At 36.3% G+C, this 22,157-nt stretch overlaps 1 protein-coding gene across 1 annotated transcript in view; it reads left to right on the top strand.

The window, feature by feature from the left end:
* The window catches only part of LOC145660688 (uncharacterized), a 240,425-nt gene that overhangs the window by 123,859 nt on the left and 94,409 nt on the right, over positions 1 to 22,157 (top strand). The window contains exon 3 of the mRNA XM_081726032.1: positions 16,071 to 16,111. Within this exon, the coding sequence (XP_081582158.1) occupies positions 16,071 to 16,111 (41 nt within the window). The remainder of the gene's footprint in view (positions 1 to 16,070; positions 16,112 to 22,157) is intronic.

The following is a 22,157-nucleotide window of genomic DNA, read 5'->3' as shown; positions in this document are numbered from 1 at the left end:
AAAAAAGTTACAGGACTGCCAACAGACAGAATACGTGATACGATAAGCTGAATTATAATTTTGTAGATTTTTACTTTTTAAAAGGATTAGTTTTGCAGAGTAGGTTTTAACGCTGTAATCCAGATCTCAGATTCTTTATCGCATAGTATGTTCTTGAGAAAATGAAAGCCAGCTAACGTAAAACCATGATGATAAATAGACTTTGATGGTGCTTTTAAAACTATAGTTCCGTGGCCACAACTTCTAACGATGCTTAGAGGCATTTTAAAAGACATCGACCAGAAAAAGAGATCCTGTAATCGAATTCTTTTGACTCTCATCCACAAGCCACAAGGTTGATCACGCAATCTCTGTTGCATTTTTTTCTTTCTCTTTCTTTCATCTTGTACAACTCTTCTTTTATATGACTCTGTACTTTAAACCCATCTTCTAATGTTATTTTCCTTGTTTCTTGAAGTGGGTAGGTGGTTCTGCCTACTGCGCACTTATGAACTGGTTGAAGAATGCACCAAAGAATGGGCTTGGCCTTGACTGCGTGCTTTACACCTCATGTGATGGGGAGGATTTCCGGAAATAACAATAATAATAATAATAATAAACTACAACAAACGTACTCTGTAAGTCTGACAGAATGGCCTATCTATCTAAACGTGGCTGACAGGACATTTTCTGCCGTCACTGTATTCAATTGTGTGTTCTGTGTGTAACTTACTTATTTAACTTCCGTGTTTACGGGAAGTTCATGGAGGATATCAAAACATCTGTTCCATGAGTGTCGAGGCTGTGATTAGTTATACATTTTATGCAGTATTTTGGAGGAGGATAAATGAAATGACCTTCGATGCTCTATTTCCCTTATTTTAGCAGAAACATTTTTTTTCTCGTATGCATTATTATGTAAATGTTAGCACTACGCCTTCCTTTCCTTTTCAACTTTCCCTTTCAGATATAATTAGGAGATAATACGCGAGGCTCTGCTTTGGCGCCATGTTTGAAAGGGCGTCAAGAAGAGCCATTCTTAAAAGGTGAAACATTAATAATTCTTCCAGAATTTGAAAATAATTATCGTAGTGTTTATTTATTTTTTTAACATATTTTCAGGACCAATATGTTTGGCCAATTTACGCCTTCGGTGCAGGCGGTCCTGGGTTCGATTCCCGGTGGAGGTACTCGGTCGAAGAAGTGTAAAAACCTTTTCCAGGTCAGCCATCCTGAATGAGGTTTTCGTGGTTTTTCCTTATTCACACCAGACAAATACCGGAATGGTACCTAACATATAGGTCCCAGGCCACTTCTTTCCTTGCCTTTCCCCGGATAGTGTGCTCACGACGTCATCCCTCATAAGTGACGGACTAACATGACCTTAGATGCCGAAAGCCCAGAAGTCTAATTCCTAAATTCCCTGACCAATTTACATGTAATTAATAGTTTTAAAAATCTTTTACTTTAACATCTCATGATTGCTAAGAGACACTAATGGTTAAGGCAAGTGAATGATGATGAAAGAATTGGTGGAATGAAAATATGGGAGGAAACGGGACTACCCTGGGAAAACCTAGGGGCACGTTCGTGTTCACCATAAACTTACTAGGCCGGGATCGAACTAGGAATCCTACGCACCAGAGGTAAGCGCTCTACCATTGAGCCACCGTGCCTTATTGTTTTTGTTCTGAGCTGAAAAAGGTTGAAACCGAAAATCGTTAATTTTAACCACTTCTTAATTGAATAGATCGTTAACCCTAACAGGACAATTACGTAGCAATCATATGCCTATCATGTTCCCTTAGGTACATGGGAATGTGTCCAGTATGTGCCTTATATACTTCTGAGAAAGAAATCACATGGATGGCAAGTGATAATTCCAATCTGTGTCCGCCCCTAGGCACATGCCTGGCATATACTTGGGGAACGTGCCTAGTATGTTCCCCATGCCGTAAGCGTCAATGAACCACAAAATTACTCCCCCAAAATATGTTGAATCGCCTATATGCGTTACGTAAAATACTTAAAAAAAAAAAGTACTCCAGGGTGGCCGCGAACCACCAACCGTTGGATTACTAGCCGCGTGCGTTGACCACGGAGACGATGAAGACAATGTCGCTTGTAGAAGGATAAATTGTTGAGGTCTTTTGAATTTGGCTAATCCGAGTGCTCCTTTAATCGCATATATTCGACGATAACCGTTTGGGATAAGATAAAATCTGCTCGTAATGTAATTTTATAACAAATTGACGAGTTTCTGTTTACTTTATGTCATGGTTCTTCCATATTCACTTTCAAACGATTGGCGACAGTTGCCATCTAATAAAGTTAATGCGTGTATTGCTTCTAGTACACAATCGCTTAGAAAAAGAAGCAACACATGCAACAAATGTGGGAGACAGATATATATCCCAAGTGACGACATAAAAACAAATGACTGTTAGAGTGCTAAACTGAGCCAGGTGTGTATGCATATGCTATATTTGTAGTACATAGTTGCAAATATCAATTAAGTGTAACAAGTACCTAAAACTGTAGGTGGCTGAAGTACATACTTAGCACATGAATATGATATGTGCCAAGTGTCGGGTACCTAAAAAGTAGCTGGGACACCTAAATGGCACATGCCTAACACATCTTGTGCTGTTAGGGAAGGGAGAAGATGACACCTACAATTGCAAAGCTGAATCGATTACTAAAAAAAAATTGCATTTTGATATCTCGTATCGTTTTTGCTTAACGGAAATCAGTATTGAAACAGGAAGTAGTGGTAAATTTCATCCACTTCCGGTTTTGGTAAAGTGTTGTTGGTTATGATGATATGTTCTCTTCAGATCCTGAATCGTTCACAGAAAACCGCTTGCTACTATCTATTACCATTTATGATCTATTTCGATAAGTATTGGAACCGGAAATGGCTAATTTGAACCACTTCTGGTTTGAATACAAGATTAATGAAGAATATGGAACCTATTCTTGGGAAAATAAATCGATTGCAGAAAGTCTGGATATCTCTAACCGTTGTTGCTCTGCGGAAATCAATATTAAAACTCGAAGTAATGATACATTTGATCCGCTTCCGGTTTTGGTAAATTGTTGGGGATAGTCAGGGTATATTAACTTGTGATGCTGAGTTGTTTGCAAATAAATAAATAAAGAAACGCTTCTGGCTATCTGTTACCGTCTTTGTTCTATGGCGATATACGTTGAAACCCAAAACGACTAATTTGAACGACTTCCGGTTTGAGAATAGAGTTAACGGCGGAGATGGAACCTAGTCTTGGTACGCTAAATCCATTGCTGAATCCGCATCTCGACATATCTTACCATTTTTGCTTTGATACGTACACTCATGTCCAAAATTATTGTCGCATGTCTATAAATATTCTGTCGTGGTGATATAATTTGGTAACGAATTCTCCCGGTATATCTTATAATGTTAGTATATGTATAATCGACAAGACCTGTATATGGCAAATTTCGTGTCAAAAGAGCAGTAAATAAGAACAATAAACGAAAATAAAACTTTCTTGTCCATTTAGCAACATTTTGTTTTACTCTTTGTAATTTTCGTATTTATAATTCTTTTCCTATGAAATTTACCACAAATATATATTTCCCGATTATACACATCATATCAGTATTAAAAGTACCCTGCAAAACCATTATTAAATTATATTCTTACAAGAGTACAGTTATAGATATGCGACAATCAATTTGGACATGAGCGTACCTGTCGACAGACGGACGGACAAAGCGTTCTATAAGACATCTGACTTTTATACATAGCATAGTTTGGAAGTCTTAAAAAAAACGCTAGACGCCAGGCTCGTATTCGAACCCTGTCATAAGGTATATACATATACGACTTTTGGCCACTTGTATAAGCTAGACCAATGGTAGTTACTTCGGCCGAATAGCTGTGGAACTGTAGACACGCTTGTAACACCATTATAATTTGTTTTAATTGAATAGTTTTCTTTAGAACCAGGACTGGACACTGCTTTTCCTGTATAAAGTTGCAACCAGACACAGATGCCTTTAGTATTTTTTGAAGTAGATAGTTTTATACTGTATGTATAAAATCAAAGGGTTTCATTTGAATAAAAGGAGTTGTTTTGTAAACTTTTTTGTTTTGTTTTTGTTATAAGTGACTTCAAGTTGGCAGCAGTAGTTTTCTTTTCACCAGTTGGTATTTCGCCTAGAACACTCGAAGCATTGCAGCATTACCATACAATGCATTCAGTATGCACTTCCAAACATACACACGCCTCTTTTCGTTTCTTTTGATTCTTTGTTTGCGGCCCCTCTTTTGTATTTTTCACGCATTCTCTTTCCTGTCATAACTAAGTTCACACAACCAGCAGAGCCATTGTCTGTCACACAGAAGCTTTTCCGATAGTTTTAAAAGATATAAAAAAAATAAAAAATAAACTCGACATTTGTGTTTGGTGATGAATCACAAGACGTGCGCGACTGTTAAAAATATTTAGCGTAACATTTAAAGAAAACGAACAGAAAAATAATGTACGCAAAAGTGTGAAAACATAAATTTCTCAGCGTTTAACTTTCCCTTTAAAAGCTTTGAGCTCTAAATCGTGTAATTAAAAACAAAAAAATAAAAAATAAAAAATGAGCTGCTATAACTTGTTTGTGGCCTGTAGTGCGGGCTAAGAAAACATCTGTCTTCCAAACAAATATTTACAGATTACAGTTATATAACAATAACCACACCTAAACAGTAAATTTTTAAACAAAATTAATGTTCTGTTGGTATGCTGTGTGCATTATGGGTGCGTGTGACTTGCACAACTTCTCAATATTTTATAAATGTTGTACGTAATGGGGGGGGGGGACTCTTCTGCAGCATTTTTGTCTGATTTGAAAGTGTACTTCGAGAAACGGCAATGTACAGCCTTAAAAAGTGAACAGGACGTGACTTCTCTAAATGTGACTTCAATGTCTTTCATTCAGACCCCACCCAAGCGTACTTATTGGGAGGAGCGTTTGAACAAATCTAAAATTAGCAATTTCTCTAGTATAGCAATTGCATGGGCTGTTGTGCTCGTAGTTTCGGGAAGAGATTTCAGTCCTGATAATTAAGGGTGGGTATACTTCTTCGAAATACATTCATGCAGAATTGTATAGATAGAATTGGCAAGAATTCCTTTCTGATATATAGTGTATCTTTCACTTGTGTGGTTTAATTTGCATTATTTGTGAAGACAGTACTGTTTTTCATCCCTTTTAAACCTATTCAAATCTCCTGATAGATTTTTTAAAAGAAGAAATTAATAGGTTTTCTGGTTATTTTGAAGGAATTTACGTAGATAAATGTAATTGTTAGAGCAATGAAGTTGATATGGCCAAACAAACACTGATATCAAACTTTCAGAAAAAAAGTCAGTATTAGAAACACATATTTAGAGTCGTAAAGGAAGGGGTCGCGTTTATCTTGCCAGAGTAAACTAAAATGCCTTTTCATATTATTCAGCCAACATTATAAAAGCGTATCTTAGTGACCAGAAGGAGAGTTGCGCAGCACGACATATTAGTCCTATTCTCGTCTATGTTTTGAAGCTGATAGTTCGTTGTCGTTTTGAGATAATAAGAGGATCCAAAGCAAAAACACGTATTTTCTGTTTCCGTTTCTTCTTTCTTCCTGTTCATTGCCAACATCTTCAGTCAATGTTGTACACGTGATTGGAAAAATTCCGAAAATTTTCCGGATGTTGAAAAATTCCGAATTCGGAAAAATTCCGGATTTCGGAAAAATTCAGAAATTCAGAACACTCTGGATTTTGAAAAAAATTCTGGGATTTGAAAAAAATCCGGAATTTAGAAAATTCCGTATTATTTTCGAAATCCAGAAAGTGAAATTTCCGATTTTCCAGAATCCGGATTCGGAAAAATTTTGGTCATCCCTAATGGAGATGTATGTTACATTTCCTCAAATTAGATCTGGCGTAGAGTTAGGCAACGAACTGGACAAAAAAATGAATGTAGGCCTATCTCAGAGAAATTACAATAGTATAAACATTATACTTTTCCTAATTTTGCTGAAGAAAAGTGGAAACAAAGCTTATGAACACTTTCAACCCTGAAGCTTTAAAATATAATATCTTAGTAATCTTAAATGTTTACAATTATGCCAATCTTCTAATATCATGTTATATGTACCGGTACATGTTGCTGCTTACAGACACAGAATAAACTATGTGTTTTTATGATGATGATGTTGAAAACTTGCTCCACTTTCGTTTTCACGAATATTAAATGTTGTAATATATATAATATATATTACTTTAATACAGGGTGGCCCAAAAGTAGGTATACACCCCTGCATTGATCATTTATTTGCCTCGACTCTTCCGAGTTTAAGATGTAAGTAAAAATTAATTAAGAACAAATAATAAAGAAATTAAGTCTACCTAATGGATAACAATAAGAAATGATACAAAATGCAGTGAGATGATCAGTTTGGAACTGTATACCTACTTTTGGGCCACCCTGTATTTAATCATCAAATTTAAGTAATAATTATTAAGTTTATACCTAATGTAAAGCTGCTTTGAAAAAAAAAAAACAGCAAGGAACGGACGTTCAACTAGCATTGAAGAAAATATCAATAGAAACCCATCTTTAAAATTGTGGTTTATTAAAAAAAAAAAAAAAAATGCTTCTCCAGGTAAAGCGATAGTGTTCATCACTAAGTATATTTAAAAGTTAGGGTTGCATTTGTATCGAAGACACAAGCTGCAGTATGAACTTGTCTCCAGAACGGTGGTTCTCCGTAGCTTAGTTTGATCGGATTATTATTATTATTTATTATTTATTAATAATACGAACAACTCGAAAACCAAGCGGCTGAAAGAAAAATGAAAATGAAATAAATTTTGTAAGTTGAACGTCCCGCAATGAGCCTATACCCTTTAGGTTAAGGGAGAGGGATGATTAAAGCAAGTGCATAATGATGGAATAATTGGTGGTATGAAAGTGTGGGAGGAAACTCGAATACCCCGAGAAAACCCATGGACATATTGTCCACACAAACTTGCTTGGCCGGGAATCAAACCAAGGACCTCACGCACTAGAGTCAAGCGCTGTACCACTAAGCCACCATACTCCCAAGTGGCTGAAAGAACGAAAGATTCAATTCAAACAGTTTTATGTGACGCTCGCAGTGCTTCTTGTCGGTATAGTAGTTTCACTTAAAACTGTTTCCACTTTCTATCAAAGGAATGCTGGCATATTTGGTGAGGTTCCTTTGAAATTTCAACTGTACTGTTCAAGAGCGCACATCAGGGGGGGAAGCAATGTGGGGCGCTTGTCCCCCTAAGAGGAAATTGTACTTGGCAATATCGAAAACCCAATAGAATTTTTACATTAGTTACAGCAAAATTTGAAACTATATTTGAAATGTCGCTTATACTCGCCCCCCCCCCCCTCCTTGGAAACAACAACATGGCGCCCTTGGTACTGTTTTTGACTCTTGTCATGAAATGAATTGAATGTCAATTGTTGATGGCACGTGCAGAGTGTGGATCTCGTTTTCACAAGTATTCCCTCAAACTATCATCGAAACTCGGCAATGGTCAGTGTTCTGATTACGGTTACTTTAAACTGACACTGTGTTCATACCAAGGATGAGGATGTTATAAAATAGAGGATCTGCCCATACGTATCTTCATCATATGAACTCAATGAAGCCAAAAAAACAACCGAGCATCGTCTGAGCCGGCACGTCTGATTGGCTACTCTCGTTTCCGTCATAATTGTTGGCTCGAAACATTGCGATCTTAGTGGCGCGGAGTGGGCAGAATAGGTGTGGCGAAGCTGTGACGTATGGCTTCATGATTTTGCTGTATGGGCAGATCCTCTATTTTATAACATCCTTGGTTCATACAAGCTCAACGACGATGGCTGACATAACAGTGGCGGATCTAGCTTGGGGCTGGGGGCTTAGCCCCCCCCCGAGATTTTTGAGTGACACAATAATTTAAGTTATTATTTAATTATATGTTTTGGAAAGTTTATAGTAAACTTATGATATACCTATCATAGCCTGATTTCTGGCCACCCCTTTTACCTTCTAGATCCGCCAGTATGACAGAATTTGAAATTAAGGATACAGTACTATAAAGTTAGATCGCCAAATACAGAATACGTTATCTAGGATTGATTAAATCTAGATTATCTGTTGTAAATACAGCTATTCAATCTCTAAGACAACAGGTCATTGTGGGCAGGCTATACCTTTGTTTCCAAACACTGTCTGCTGAAACGTCAGAAACACACAAAGCGTTCAATTTATGTCTTTAATACAGCAGCGAGGTTATGAAGGACGGAGCCTACTATTAAAGTGAGCTCCGAACCACAAACGGGGATTGAATCCAGTGAAGTTGGAGGGTATAGTGACCACCATGGAAGTTTAATCCTTACGGTATAGGCCGTCCTTCACCACACTAAATTGCATCTAAAAGAACTGGATGATAAGACCATGCTACCGGCCTCGGCAGAGACACACTACAATTTAAATCTGATAAGGTACGGACATGAACATGTCACCCGGACATCCGAATCCAACCTAGTCCATTCGATAAACACAACAACGATATGTTCACGAACAAAAAATTAGGTACCATGGGCGACGGAGTAAGTCCCTCCAGTCCATTAACGCTGTTAGTATAAAGAAAATCGTAGACTCGCAGTGAAATAGCTATTGCATCAACACTGTTCATTGGAAAGTCATGATTTATAGCTCATTCTCTGCATCATGAAACAAACTTTCCAGAGGTGCTATGTATTGTGGGTCCCATAAAGTATTTGAACAGACAAACTTGGGACAATGTCGGGAAAATTCCCTACAAAAGTCCCTCCCATCAACTTTGGCTCCCACTGAAGTGGCTCTGGATAAAATCACACAATCCAAATGTATCTCGAAAAGTGCTATAGGGAATAAAAAAAATGAATGTACCAAGTTTTGTTTTGATAGATGGAATAGGTATGAGGGGAAAGGACGTGTAGCAATACGCTTTGTATATTTAAAACCGAACCTGTGACCTGACCTATAAAAAGAACATAATATAAAAAATATAAACGGTAAACACAGTACTATTTATCCTGATATCAAGGTTTGTACTCATTCTCTGTAGAATGAAGCAAGCGTTTTAAATAGCAACTGTACTACATTTGTATTGGGATAAACCCACGTTATCCACTAACACCCCGACCCATGCCCTTGTGTTCTCTATTCCGTTCCTACTGTGTCATACTATATCTTCTCCCTTGTTTTTAGGATACACCTCCTGTCCGTATATCTTACAATATTTTGCAAGGTATATTTTAATTGTGTAGTCCTACCAGTATGCGACTTACCAGGAAGGATGAGTGGGAAATCCCCGTCTGCATAATTGGATGTCTCCAAGAAGTTTTGAACTTCCCATGTTCAATTTCTCGGATGTGCACTTTATTCCCCCTTAAAATGTCCTTTAATTAGCACACTGACACCTACCGGCTCTGGGATGTCGCGTCAGAGGAGGCACAACTTCACAGAGATATTTTGGAACATACTTTTTGCGAGTTATCCCCAAATTTCCTCTCCACATGTCACGGAACAATACCCGTGATAACTATTGAAACTCTTGCTTCATTTTACAGAGAACGTGGCACAGTTCTTGATATCAGGATAATTAGTACTGCATTTTTATTTTTTATAATATGTTCTCTTCATATGTCAGGTCATAGGTTCGGTTTTGAATGTACAGAGCGTATTAGTATATAACCTTTCCCCTCATACTTTTTCCGTCTATCAAAAAACTTGGTACACTTTTTTCTTACCCTCTATAGTATTTTTCGAGATATATTTAGATTGTGCGCTTTTACCCAGGTCCACTCCAAAGGGAGCCAAAGTTGTTGGGAGAGATTGCTGGAGGGAATTTTCCCGAATATTCTCCCAATATTCTCTGTTCAAGTACGTTATGGGCCCCAATACTTAGCACCTCTGGAAAGTTTGTTTCATGCTGAAGTGAATGAACTTTATAACCACGACTTTCCAATGAACAGTGTTGATGCAATACTAGTAGCTATTTCACTTCGAGTCTACGATTTCCTTTATATTAACAGGGTTAATAGGCCGGAGCAGGGGCGGATCCAGGACCGACTTCTGGGGGGGGGGGTTGTCATACTGTTACTTAGAGCTACTTTTAAGAGCTTCAAACTCTGGAATGGGTTTTATTAATATATATATATAATAAGAAAGTTTCCTTTTCTGGGGGGGGGCAATCGCCCCCTCCCTGGATCTGCCACTGGGCTGTTGCCCATGACGCCTTTTTTTTGTGTGTATGAATATATCTTTGTTACATTTATCGAACGGACTACGTTTGATTTGGATGTCCGGATTACGCTTGCATGTCCTTTCCTTGTGAGTATAAGATGTCTTTAGCTGTGAAACATAGCAACTTGATGTGGGGATTCGATAATCCCTGGAAGTGGAAGAAGCCACATACATGGGCTAATTCTTTGCCATTATCTCATCTCTCTGTTAATGCATGCATGCGGGTTAGTATTAAGGTCTCATATATGTCTTTCTCTTCCCATATCCGTTCATGCCTATCCATTATGAACCGATTATAGGTTACATGATGTAACATATCATATAACACATATGCAAATTAAGGAACGATGGTGGTTTATTGAAACAGATTTTTTTTTGTTTGTTTGTTTGTTGTTGTTTTGAGTTTTAGAACACGAGGATGTGAGACAAGTGCACCTACACTTTAACGAGCGCTATATCGAGGGTCGAACCTAGCTTTTATACACAAAAGGCAAAAACACTAGATAATTTAGCCGCGAGAGGAATTTCTATTGAAATACATCTAGAGAAAAGGAGTGAGTGAGTTAGGAGTGACCAAAATATCCCTCGACAAGAGTTCAAAAATAAGACGCTACAAGACTCGCTTTCAAGTTAACAATATTTAAGTTTATAATACTCTATTTAAGGATACTCATGTAGTTTTTTTTTTTTTTAATTATAGTTTAATGGAACTTTTCTTTTAGAAAATATTATGAAATAACATACCATATATTTCTGAATGCAACATAGGTTTCTTGTCGCAATTTTGTCCCTGAAAATACGAGATGTTTTTTTTTTTTTTTGCATCATTTTTCTTTACTGAACAAGATCACGAAATTCCATGATCTCTTCACTCTCTTCCTCGTCTAATCGTTTAGCCTTGAACGTTCGCAGATTCAGTGGATCCCTCCAAGAAAGACTAAGGGGAGTCTGTATCTTATTTGATTTTAGTGTAGTTTTAAAGTAAGTCAGAAAGTATACTCACAAGAAGAAAGCAGGCTTTGGTAAATGAACTTCGGGACCATCTGTCGCGAGGTAGTAGTGCACATTTAAAGTATTCATATTACAAACTGGGAGAGCGCAATAACCAAAAATAGCGGAGAAAAAGCGTATTAAAGTTTCCGAATTGCCGCATATACGATACGACGCGTAAAGTTTTCAAGTGACGGCGTGGCAAAGTGAGAAGCATCTACGGCTCCCGTGCGAGGGGTCTCGGGTTTGATACCCGCTCGTGTCTTTTTTTTATTTTCTTGCATTAACCAATAAAGTAACCATTTGTGACTACAAATAAAATATTAAGTCACCGTATGTTTATAATGCATAAAACAATAGAAACGTTTAAATCAGTTGTAAAACCTTTCAATGTTCCATGTTAACTAGCAACAGAATGTAAACTCTTCCGTAAATATATTGATATCACGAGTTATATTATTGATACCACAATCGTTGTGTAAAAAATGGTCTTGACGCTTTGTGTCTATATCTGTGGACAGTTTGCGAATTACAAGGGGGATGAGGGGATATCCCATTTTGTTATAGCGTACATTTAGTGTTACATGGTGGCTCAGTGGTAGAGCGCTTACCTCTGGTGCGTTGGGTCCCTGGTTCAATCCTCGGCCAAGTAAGTTTGTGGTGGACAGTATCGTGTCCGTGAGTTTTCTCGAGGTACTCCCGTTCACTCCCACATTCTTATTTCACGAACTTTTCCATCATCATTCACTTGCCTTCATCATCGTCTCGTTTAGTCTTAAAAAAAAAAAGCATAATCATGGGAGATTGAACTGAAAAATTTCATTTCATTCCATTTATTTGTGAACAACAACAAAACAGGTATAATTCCAATTACAGTGTTAATGTATTACAAAATAAATTTTCAGGAGTTTTCTTAAACATATTGTAGTTCATATTATAAATGTCAATTTCTTTGTGTTCGCTACATATTCTGTTATAAGAAGAGCATATTCTCCAGATTACTTCAGTAATACGTTCGTCTTTTTTATTTTATTTATTATTATTATTATTATTATTATTATTATTATTATTATTATTATTATTATTATTATTATTATTATTATTATTATTATTATTATTATTTTATTTATTTATTTTTTTTTTTAATATACAGTAGAATAGGTCAGAGTTGTCAAAACAAGTTTTAATTGTCGGGACACGAAAATATAGTGTTCATGTCAGATCCACACAGTTGTACTCGTTTTATATCGTTTTGTGGAGAAAAATAAAGATCTATTACCACTGGAAAAATCAGATTTCGAGTCACCAAAATAATTCTTCAATTTTTTGGCCATATGGCAGGACGAGATGGAAATAATGTACATAAAACCATCATGGAAAGCAAAGTTGAGGGCGAGGGAAGGCGAGGAAGGGTCCTTTGCAGGTGTATAGGATAAGCAAACCACACACTTCAGAGGACTTAAGAAGGGCTGAAGATCATACAGAATAGCAACAATACATTAGACGTATGACTAGTGAAGTCAATAAATGCCACGACGCACAGTGCGTTGAGCATATGGGAATAATGGCCAAAAATAAAACAAATCATACTGTAGCTTTTATCACATGTTTACTGTGTTGCAAGGCGTTCTTTGCTCACTTAGACTGAAGCAAAGTTGTTGAAGTTATCGAACTTGACAACTGTACTTATATAGAAAATATCACGTTCAGGGACGCAAAAAAACTATGTTAGACATTTAAGGCCTTATGCAGAGTAGTTCTGACGCGTGATTAGTGTCACACTAAAGAGTTCGACTAACATATGTTTCCTGGAGTAGTCAGGCCTTTGGTATGACGCTAAACCTATGTCAAAATGACTCTGCATATGGCCCTTACTGTTTACGGCACTCGTAAACACGAACCCATACGACTCAAAACTACATAACACTAAAATATAATTAAAAGCAGTGCATGAAATGACTGAAACAGTTCTAGAGTTTTTTTTAGATCAGTCAGTACCATAACTGTCTAAGTTATCAAATTCCATAGCGACAGAATTACTAAGCTGGACAGCATCAGCAGCATCAGTTTTGAAATAACTTTCCAGATTCGTATCTGTCCTCCTTTTCTTTGCGTGAATCTGTATCTTGGAAGAGACAATAGGGTCAGATAGAATAAGCATATGCTTCATCAGGTCTAAATAAGTATTGAAGAGAGAAGTTTTCCGTATAAGATATAGCCTAGTGTGACGGAAGACTTTGTGGAGGGCTTCTAAAGCTTCTTCCGCATACCCGACAATCCTTTGGATTATTCGTCATTTCTTGGTGTATTTAATTTCGCTGCTGCTTCTTTGGCAGCAAAGGCAAGCTCCTCTGCCGATTTAGTCGCTACAAGAGGATCTAAGCTCCTTTTCTTTGTTTTTACTGAACACTCTGCAAACTGTTTAATGGTTCTACAGCGAGTAGAACAATCTACATCGGTCTTCACGTTGCTATGATACCGAGCAGTTATCACTGTTGAGATAGCGTCCGGAAGTGTACATGCACGATCAAACCACTCTTTATTTTTAACTAGGAAAGCCGACCAAACTCTGTGCGACATCCTCCATTTTTTTTGTTCAAGGTCATATTAATAACTTACTAAATTTCTCTAAACTTTTGTCCACATCTTTCGTGGCGTCTTCAAGTTTATAACGACTACAAATAGCCTCATGGTTTCCACTTTCTTCCGACTAGCACTGGTGGCTGTTATTCATCTTTCAAAAATGTCCTTGTTTTTCAGGGTGTCTTCTTGCGCAATTTCATTAATTACAGTCGATATTGCGGACACTTGCACACACACTATTGCTGAATCCAAAGGAAATCATTAAAGGAAGATATTCCTGCAGAGATCTCAAGACTTGTTTAGGCTTTTTTGAGATATTCCAAATATACCAGTAAAAATGATTACCAATCGTTCGTCGTAAAGGAAAGAACGTACCTGTGCTATAACTGCTTACTAGTGACAAAAAGTCTCACCTTTCGCTTTGATCTGAAACAACAGTGCGATCGCTGTGGAGATAATGACTCAGGTCGGTTTAATATAGTAGTTGTGCATGCGAATTGTTATCTGTAAGAGTGTCATCTCGACTCGCGTCGTTCTAATATGGTAACTTTGCGCGCGCCCTCTGTAGGCTGACGGGTTGTCATCAATTTTTGGCTAGGGATTTCTGTCTTGTGAATTATTTGTGCTTCATTCCGTGCTATTTGCAAGTCCGAAGAAAATTGTTTCTTTTCTCATTTTTGTCCATTGGTCGACGCACTGTGCGACGCTCAGAAATTAGCAAAATAACAGATGATGATGATAATATGCTCTGTAGATTTTCTTTTTTGTGATCTTTTGTCAAAGAAATGGGAGTTCGTCTCGGAATAAGAAATATATGGTAGTTCTTGAACTTGAAACACTGCTAATCACGTAACAAAGCTTTAGTTTTCTAGACAGAATGGGTAATGAGCTATATGCTTTTAAAAAACGGAAGATAATTTTTCCTTTTTATACACCTTCATATTAAATATATATAACGCAAATTTATTTGAAAAAGCAGGGAACGTTTGAATAAATTTGAAGAAAAATCAGAAAGAAAAACACTTTATTAAAGTTTCGCTTCTATTCAAAGAAAACAAAAAAAGGCTCCATATAAATCAATAGGCTAAAAACCAAACATAAAGTAGATATTCAGTATTGTTAATAAAGATTGGTAACAGTGTCTGCTTTGGTCATTTGTATTTTTATTTAACCCAATATTTACTACCGTGCTTAAACTTTACGTGCAGCCGTGTTTTTGCACACTTCCCTTCACCAACAGTGGTTAGCAGTGTTCATAGTGTGAGGGAAATTTCCCTAATCTAGGGACATAGACCATGTCTGGGAATTATACCCTGTATGGAGTCCCTTGCGCACCCATTACACATTCATGTATTTTGGATTGCGAATGTGTGAATTCCTTTACGCTGATAAGGACCGTTATTCCATGGTTTCTCGAATTCGAAATTAGCTCGTGTTGAAGTTGAGCATTTCTGTGATTTTGGACAGTCTAGCTCTGAAACGGTGCACTTTCTGCACGGGTCCATATGAACGTTTTCTCATATTTTGATGTGAGGAATTACGTCTTATAATTTGTCGGTATAATTCAATAACATCCTATATATATTATGTGTCTAAGGTGTACAGTTAATGAGGGGAGAGATAATAATATGATTCCCATGTTCACCACTATTTGATGCGCAATGCACTGTGAAATCGTTCGCCATGTTCGTTTGAATTCGTTCCAACATGTGACGATACAAATCACACACTATTTACAGCATGCGTGCTGTAAAGATCCGAGTGTGTTTTATATCGTATATCTCAAATTAAAATAAATAAAGTTCATAAGCTTTAGATCAGTTGATCATTTGGACTTTTCGATATATCGATCGATATTCTCAAAGTTTTGATAATTAATATTGACGATATTTTCGATTTTCTATATTCTGATTTTGAAATATTTCGATTCTATGTATTTATCAAGTTTAGATATTTTTCGATATTTAAGTCTGGATATAGCACAGCCTCATTAACAGTGCTGCTCTATTCTCCCAATCCAGCGTCAGAAAGCTTGCCATCCAATGAATTACGTATTGTTGTACGTTCCAGACTTGGAAATCTGATTGTAATTGTTGTTTAGTATTCATTTTGGATTAACTAATCTGAATATTATTAGTTGACAATGTTTGTAATATTTTATTTTCATTTTCATTTCCAGATGGCGTTCCCAGCGGGAAAGGCACGAAACAAGAACAAAAGGTTTGTAGGGCAATAGCAATTGTGTCAATTTGAATGCATACGGTGACGATGGGTCGTGCATGCTTTTTTTTTTTTTATTTCTTTCTTTCTGAAAATTTCAATTGTTTATAGTCACTTAGCGTGGCTACTGCTTTTCCTTCCATTAGCTTTTCAGTAATTTAAATTAATGCTCAGGACCATATCATAAATTAGTGCCTTGTCTGCTATAGTGTTTATTTTCAAGTAATTTTTTGAGTATTTATGTATTTATGAATACACAATATTTGGCAATATATACCTTCTGCATCTGAATGTCTCCCCCCCCCCCAAAAATTACAGAGAAATCGGCGCCCTTGATACTAGCCCTGTTTTTTAAGTGAGTTGATAAGCGTTGAAAACTGTAATTAGTTCTGGAAGTTAATCAACAATGGAAAAAAAAATTGTGAATGTAAATTTAAATGAAAATGTTAATTGTCATTTCCTATCTAAACATATTTTCGAAATGAAAATTTAATCTTTTAAGTTTTACGTCCCACTATTATGCCGACTAGGCTAAAGGAGACAGGCTAAACATATTCTTGTTGTTTGGATATTTACAAATTTAAAAGTCTTGTGTCATGTCCATATGGTCATAAATGATTAATAGATTTCTGAAATTCTTGGAACTGGAATATCAAATCAAAGTTGGTACAAGAAAATTTGCCGCTTCTAAAGGTTACCACCCCGGGCCATGACCTATGTATTAGGTTATGAATAAATACGGTCCTGGTTACATGTTTAAGGTTGGTTTAAAGGGACAAGTTTTGCCGATAGATGGCACTACAGTTTTCGTATCTCTCCCATGTATTTTTTACCATTCACGAAAAAAACACGAATTATCTTACAAATTTCAACCTACTGACTTCAAACTTTTAGAAAAGGAACTTCATAATCTATCGAAGGCAATAATCCGTGAGAATTTTTTATTTAGAATTTTCTTCATTGTTGAAATAATGTGATTGTTGAAGTGGATATCCAAATCTTTAACAATGGAACTGTTTCAACAATGAAGAAAATTCTAAATAAAAAATCGGTACGGATTGTTCCCTTTAATAGGTTATGAAGTTCCTTCTCTAAAAATTTAAAGTCTCTAGGTTGAAATTTGTAAGATAAATTGTAAATTTTCGTGAAAGGTAAAAAATACATGGGAGAGATACGAAGACTATAGTGCCATCCATCGGCAAAACTTGTCCCTTTACGCTAATCTTAATGCTATGCTATAGATGACATTAAAAAAATATATGGAACTTGTATGTATATATGTATTAAATACGGGTCCGACATGAACGTATGTGTATTTTGGGACGAAATATCGAGTCTTCATGGGAATCCGGAGCTAATTTGTGTATCTTCAGCTTCGCAGAGTTTCTTCCTCTTGATCGTCATCGAATAAAAGAAGAAGAAAAGAAAACATGGTTTGTGAATGCTGAATAATCAATGGAAAAGAAAAGGCCATTGACAACACAAATAACAAAGCCAGTGTTTGCATGTGTAGTTGATTGTAGACTACGGTGTGATTGGAAGACCACTTTGTCTGTCATTCAATCTGATTATCGAGTAGATTCTTCAGGTGCGGTACGATTTTGCAGGGCGTGTACCAGAGAACGAAGAATGTCGTGACTCACTCGACACAATGGGCGTGGTGGTAACGTTGTCAACATTTTTATCAAAGAAGTCGTACGACTCGTCCTGGCGGTATACTTTGGCTCTACTACAAGTTGTTTAGAAGCTGCAAAAGGGTACAGCGTAATCTTTGCAGATGAGTGTCTGCCTCTGAACTTCACGTTCAAGAAGATAACATGGCAATTTAGTTCTTCGCATTTGGTAATTGTAAGGCGTGCGTAGATGGTGTTATTTTCGATGACATTGTGTGTATATCATCCTCACGTCACTTTCTTACTACTTCCTGCTCTTGTTCCCATTTTTCTTTGCAATTGCTCTCCTTCGTTAGGTTTGTGCGTTTGTTTCATGGTAGGAAGAAGGGAAGAAAATGGCACTATGTTTAACACATTCACCACCATCATAATAATCATAGGCATTCTGCCGTTATTGGGCAGTCACTTTCAATCAGGGTTGATATGTTTAAAACAAAATGTTTAAAACAAGTGTTTAAAACATGTTTAAAACGAGGGCTGTTGTTTTATTCAGTTTGTTTTAAACGTTTTAAACAAATTGTTTTAAACGTGTTTTTTTTCGATGCTGGTTGGACATGTTTAAAACAACTAAAATATCAGATTGAAGAAGCTAATTTAATTTTCTAACAAACAACCCATCCTCCGCAGGGTTTGTGCATGGAGTAAATTACAAGCAGAGTTATATTCTTATTATAACCAATTACTGAACGAAATTCTGCACATCAGTGTGCTTATAACTAAACCAACAGAAGTTCAAGTGAAGTATTTGAACATTTCATGAGATATACACCATTGAATAGCTTATAGACCACAAATTCCAACGAGATAATATGCGTGAAATTCCCGCCGTATTCGTAGAAAAAGAACAGACATAAAAAATCATTAAAAATATGAAAATATTGACTTTGCGGGGCCCTGGCAACCCTTGCAGTTACCTGCGCTGACAAAATGATGCTAATGTGTAGGCCACATACTTGTGACAATAATATAAGAAATGGTAGCCATTGCTGTCATTGCGTAATGAATTCGTTTTATGTAGGAAATATTTTTTAAAAAAATATGCGCAGAAAAACATTCATTGAATTAGACATTCTCTCCCCTCCCCCACTATAGTACCACGTCCATATGCAAATCATTTTTGCTGCACACATCATATATACGAACAAGAATTATGCTTCTACCCCACTTCAGTGAAATATATCTTGTGTTATACGGGACCGTCCCGAAAATAAATGTAAATTAACCAAATTTGACCCCCTCTTCCTCTATAAACAACAAGTACACATACAGGTTACTATCATGTAGGGGACTACTTCATTGCTTCACATACCAATTTTTATGGATGTACCACACAGAGGGGAGGAATACCCGCCAAAACCTGATGAAAAAAAAACTTCATCCTCCCTCTCTCGGCCGTACATACGTACCCCGTATATACATAAAATGCAAGTGACGGAAAGCTTTATCTCTCAAAAATACTTTGGTACCAAATCATCTTTCTAGCTTAATTAAGGACTGAGCTATTGATGTTTGTTGTAAAAATAAATGTAATTTACGTCAAAAAACTGAAACTCCAAAAATTGGCTAACTTTGTCCCCTCCCTGCTCCCCATAATAAGCAAGAAGTACAAATCAGGGTTGGCAAAAACCATGGTTTTTATTGAAAAAACAAAAAACCGTTTTTTTGGTTTAAACCAGGTTCTTTTGGTTTAAATAATTTGCTCTATATATTCATATCATATATGGACAGAAATAAGTTTGTTTCGCCTTGATGTTATTATGCAACTACCGGGTTATGCTGGAAGGGATCACATTATCTTAAAGCGGAATAAAAATCGTTTCTCGAGTTACATCCGAGAAAAATTGTCCTCCATTTGAACTCGGAACCAGGACTAATTGGCCACAAATGCGATACGTCTGCCGACTCACTCACGAAGGAATCCTGATAAAAATACGTTGTACTGATCTTTACATGCTTCTTAATATAACTGTCAAGAGTCATTTCAGAAGGACAAAAAGATAAACAGTTGCACAAGTGAAACCATTATACAGAATTACATATGGACAATTTCAAAGTACTACGGAGTACAGAAGAACTAATTTAGTTCGAGTTAGTTAACAGCAACTTTTATTGGTCCAAATTAAAGAAATACAACGACTTAATTTGCATATTAGTAAGAAAAGTGAATAAAGATACGAATTATTTGAGTCCACTTTGGTTCAGACTCATTTATACATAAATAAATACCAAAGAGACTTCTCATTTCACTAAATGTCTCTCGTGGGGTCTGACCCCCCCTCCCCCCACACAAAAAGTACGGCATTTCGATGTATTTTATCAATAGTAAACATTGAAACGAAACAATATTTAGAATTTTTCTTTGATTGCAATTAAATAAAAACAATAATAACAACTACAAAAAAATCACAAAACAAACATTTATAAACTTATATATATATATATATATATATATATATATATATATATATATATATATATATATAAAGTTGCTTATGCAGTATAATCTTTTTGAGTAATGAATGGGGAATTTAGGTCTGAATATAATACGAATAATATACGGGAGTGAAACGTGATAACCCACAAACGTGTGTTCATCAAGATTTTACAAACACTTACACTTTTAGGAACATTTTTCGTTTTTTGGTTTAAACCAGCCAACCCTGGTACAAATACACGATATTACCATGTAGTAACCTACTTCATTGCTTCATGTAACAATTTTTATGAATCTATCCCCCAAGAGGGGGAACGGCCCCCAAAAAACTGTTGAAAACAAAACAAAAAAAACACGATATTTACCCTCCTGCCACATACATAAAATGCACACCAGGAAAGTTGCATCTTTGATGAATAAATTAGTACCAAAACCATCTTCCAGCCTTAATTTGAGGTTTAAGACTGAGCCATTGAGGTTTAAAGCCCTGACACAGCAGTTGCGTCAATGGGAGTTTAAAGATGAAGAATGCAGACGACCAGTAGAACGTAACACAAAGAAACTAAACTACATATTCTGTGAACGGAGATAGGGAAAATACAGATTTTTTCTCCGGAATTGAACATTTGGGCGGATCGAGATTAGGGAAGTTCCCAAAATTTGATCTAGCGGTTGAATATAGATGGCAAGCAGTACCTAAGAGTGTAAAAATGTAATATATATGCTTATGTAGATTATTGTTTTAAACAAAATAAACGTTTTAAACATGTTTTTTTCTTGTTTAAAACAAAGTACTTTGTTTTAAACGTTAAAAACGTTTTAAACAAAAAAAACATGTTTTAAACATAAAAAACGTTTTTTTATGATTTTTTAAAAAAAAACATGTTTTTTTTCAACCCTGCTTTCAATAAACTGGAGAGCTTTCATGCGCCACAGTCCCGGCATGGGCGTCTCTGGCAGGGGGACGCGTCCCCCCCCAATATTTTGAAGTACAAAATATTCAATATTTTGAAGTACAAAATATTCAATATTTTTTATCTAATTTAATAACTAACGACAGAATAACATATAAATAATAATCATTATATTTATTTGGAATATAATATTCAGGCTGCGAAACAATTATAACAGATTTCTTAATATACCTTAGGGGGTCCCTGAAGGTAAGCAGAAAGGCAACAAATGGAATCAAAGATAATAAACAAGTTAGTGTAGGTAGTACCATTTAAATCACTTTCTTTGATGTCCTCCCCCCCGAATTTTACATGCCAGAGACGCCAGTGGTCCCCGGGTACGCTCTTTGTCGTGGTGTTACAATTAATTACCCGTTTTAATTTTGTCCCGTCTCCTTTATACTTCCATCTTCTACGGACTCTTCAGGGTGCAGTTCATTACTAATGTTCCAAACAGTTTCTCTTCTTATTTTTTTTTAAAAAAGGTATCCAATATTTTCCTTTGCTCCCCTACTATTCCCAATAGAAGCATGATGGTTCAGTGGTAAAGCGCTTGCCTCCAGTGAAGGGGTCCCTGGTACGACCCCGGGCTAAATGAATTTGTGATTGACAACCTCATGCTTAGCACATGAAGGCAGGCCTTTATTTGCTTAGTAAGCATGTAAACTATTTGTACTCTCCTGTGGGGGTTCCTTTGGTTCCTAAGTTGTGGAGCATGAAAATTGGGATTTTGAACTTTGTCAAATTTTCGAAAAGCAACTTTTATTAATTGGTATTTCGAACGAAAATAAGAGAAAACTATACGGAACAAACCTGTTGAAAAGTTAGTTTGAACTTAAGCATTAGGTAAATGTTATCATCATCATCATCATCGTCGTAGGCATATTCTGCTATTATTGACAGCTCACTTGCCGCAACTGAGAAGTTTCCATGCTCCACGATCTTCCTTTAACGTCTTTATCTTCAAGCACGATTTCTCTATTTTC

Source organism: Thermobia domestica, chromosome 9 (genome assembly GCF_964235325.1).
Source record: "Thermobia domestica chromosome 9, izTheDome1.hap1.1, whole genome shotgun sequence".
Lineage (NCBI taxonomy): Eukaryota > Metazoa > Arthropoda > Insecta > Zygentoma > Lepismatidae > Thermobia > Thermobia domestica.
The sequence above is the reverse complement of the archived record's forward strand: the minus strand, read 5'-3'. Positions and strand labels throughout refer to the sequence as shown.